General features: G+C 41.4%; 1 protein-coding gene across 1 annotated transcript; it reads left to right on the top strand.

The window, feature by feature from the left end:
- Positions 1-441: 441 nt before the first annotated feature.
- LOC106730769 (RNA polymerase II elongation factor ELL2-like) lies at positions 442-2,274 on the top strand. The gene has a single exon (XM_032474712.1). It carries the CDS (start codon positions 442-444, stop codon positions 2,272-2,274), a length of 1,833 nt encoding a protein of 610 aa, XP_032330603.1.
- The last annotated feature ends 270 nt before the right edge of the window (positions 2,275-2,544 follow it).

The following is a 2,544-nucleotide window of genomic DNA, read 5'->3' as shown; positions in this document are numbered from 1 at the left end:
TCTGTGGACTCCTTCCCCTCTAGTTTCCATAAGCTCGAGGCACCGGTTAATCTCCCCATAAGTACCTCTACTTGATTTTGGATTTAGTGGGAGGAGGTTATGCACGGGGCTCAGAGAAAGATTTAGCACTTTTGACTTAGGGTTAACTTCCTCCTGAAGAGAAACTAAAACTGTGAAAGGAAGAACATTGGGAAGTGATTATCTTTACAACCAACTCTACCTCCCCAAGTTGTATCTCAACCAGAGACACCTCTTGCCTTTGTTACACTGGGGGAAAAACTTTCATAATTATAGTTTTATAAACAATAGCAATAAGGGATTCAATTTTCACCAAGGAAAGTGTTTTACTATTTAAACTTTGACCTTTGCAGATATGACTATATGTCAGTTTATGGAGGGAGAGCAGTGAGGGCAGTGGTACACCAGGATGGAGACGTGGTCATGGAGGAGACAGCCAGCATAGAGCCAAGGCAGGGCGATGTCTCTGTGCTGCCCAGGCAGCTTACCAGCCCAGCCATTCAGCCAATTGACTCTTTTGGGAACCATGAGAACACAGTACCCCCTCAAGCTGCTTTTCAATTCCAAGGACACCAAGGGCTTCTCATAATCCCCCCAGACAATTCACCCACTGATATATACAACTTCGACTATCAGTTGTCAAATGTGCATGAAGACAACTATCAAGATCATACCCAACCAACAGTCTCAAGCTGTAGTCCCTCACAGCCCAGGGGCTGGCACCTGGTGCAAGATGAAATGACGGAGTGTAAAACAACCGACTCTTACCAGACGACGCAAACAAGAAAGACCCAGGGAGAGGAGGAACCCTGCAACAGAGGGAAGAGATTTAGAAGACCAGATATACAGAAAAGAAAGCCAGTTCGGAAAGCGCCTCAAGCCAATCCAGATCCAGTACCTGAGAGAAAAAGAACAGCTCCCATTAACCCTGCATATACAGTCAGAAAATCACGCGTGGCCAACAGGGTCCACATGCGGCCATTAAGGGACAGGGTAATTCACTTATTGGCACTGAGGGACTACAAGAAACCTGAACTCTTTGTTCGACTTCAGAAAGATGGCATCCCTAAAAATAACAAGAACTCCCTTGGAAAAATTCTGCAGCAGGTAGCCAGTCTGAATCCTCGTACTCTTTCATATACTTTAAAGGATTATGCTTTTAAAGAGCTCCAAAGAGACTGGCCCGGATACAATGAACTAGATAGGCAGACACTGGACTTGGTGCTTTCCAGAAAACTATGTCCATTTCAGAATGCTACTGGCACCAACCCCCCAGAAGCTTCTCTAGCTTCCAGTAGAGATGAAACATTGTCTCCTTCTGAGGAACAGCTTCTCGATTCAGCTGTTATTGATTGTTCAAAGAACAGAAAAGTTAGAATATCTCACGTGACAACTACAGTACAGACAACGTCAAGCGGTCATTTGAGTGACACCAGTAACAGCTCTGCTGCGGGTCACTCACCACCCTTGGAAGCCACCCCCGATCACATCATGCAACCATCGCCCACAACCTACCTTCCCAGTTGGAGTCCTCCTCAGCCTGTAAGTTCCAGCTGCAGCTCCTGCAGCTCTGCGGAAGGACCTGAGGCTCAAGATTCAGATGTTGACAGTTTTAGTCAAAACAGTACGACCCCTGAGGGCCAAGAGGGTAAATGCACGTTTGAAAAGATAGCCTCTATTTCAATTCAAATGAAGTGTTCGAAAAATCTTTTGTCTGATGGGCAGTTCAGATGTAAAATTACGGAACATAAAGTAAAGAACCAGGAGTACACTATTAAGATTACACAGAAACCGAAGACAGATCGTGAAGGACAAGGTGAAGGTGAAAACCTGAATTCAAGTGAAGAAGTTCAAAACGTTGGCACTGCCTCTGGCAACACCTGCTCAACATCTGACTTTCCGGATTACCTGACTGACTATGTCACCATAGTTTCCTCTGAGCAACGTCAGCGCTATGAGCAGATATTTAGAGTAGAATATGATGAATACAAGGCCTTGTATACCAAGATACTGACTTTATCTAAGACATCTATTTCCCTAAATTCAAAAAGGAAGTACCTTTCTCCAGACTCAAAGGAATATCAGGCTATTAATAAAAAAATCTCACTGGAATATCAGAAGATGAAACAGGTTAATCCCACTTACTGTGCAGAGAAACAAAGATGCCAGTATCTTTACAAAAAGCTGTCTCACATTAAAAAGTTGATAAATAATTATGACGAGCAGCAAATAGAGTTAGCACTAGAACAGTGCTAGTACCAGGGATCCTATATTTGATAAATATAAGCTTATTTATCAAAAATTCCAAACTACTTCCTCTAAGATTCTAAAAGGATGAAACTTCGTTGTTGAAACATGCAGTGTTACTATTTAATTTAATTTTAATTTTTCTTTCTTTTTATTTTTATGTTTATTTTAATTTTTTGTTTTTATGTTTATTTTTACTTATTTCTCTTTTATGTTGATTTATGTTTTTTCTTTTTATTCTGTGTTGATTTATGTTTGTTTTTGTTTTTAAGTTTATTT

This window comes from Camelus ferus, chromosome X, assembly GCF_009834535.1.
Source record: "Camelus ferus isolate YT-003-E chromosome X, BCGSAC_Cfer_1.0, whole genome shotgun sequence".
Taxonomy (NCBI): Eukaryota; Metazoa; Chordata; class Mammalia; order Artiodactyla; family Camelidae; genus Camelus; species Camelus ferus.
Note: the sequence above shows the minus strand (reverse complement) of the source record. Positions and strands in the feature narration are given on the sequence as shown.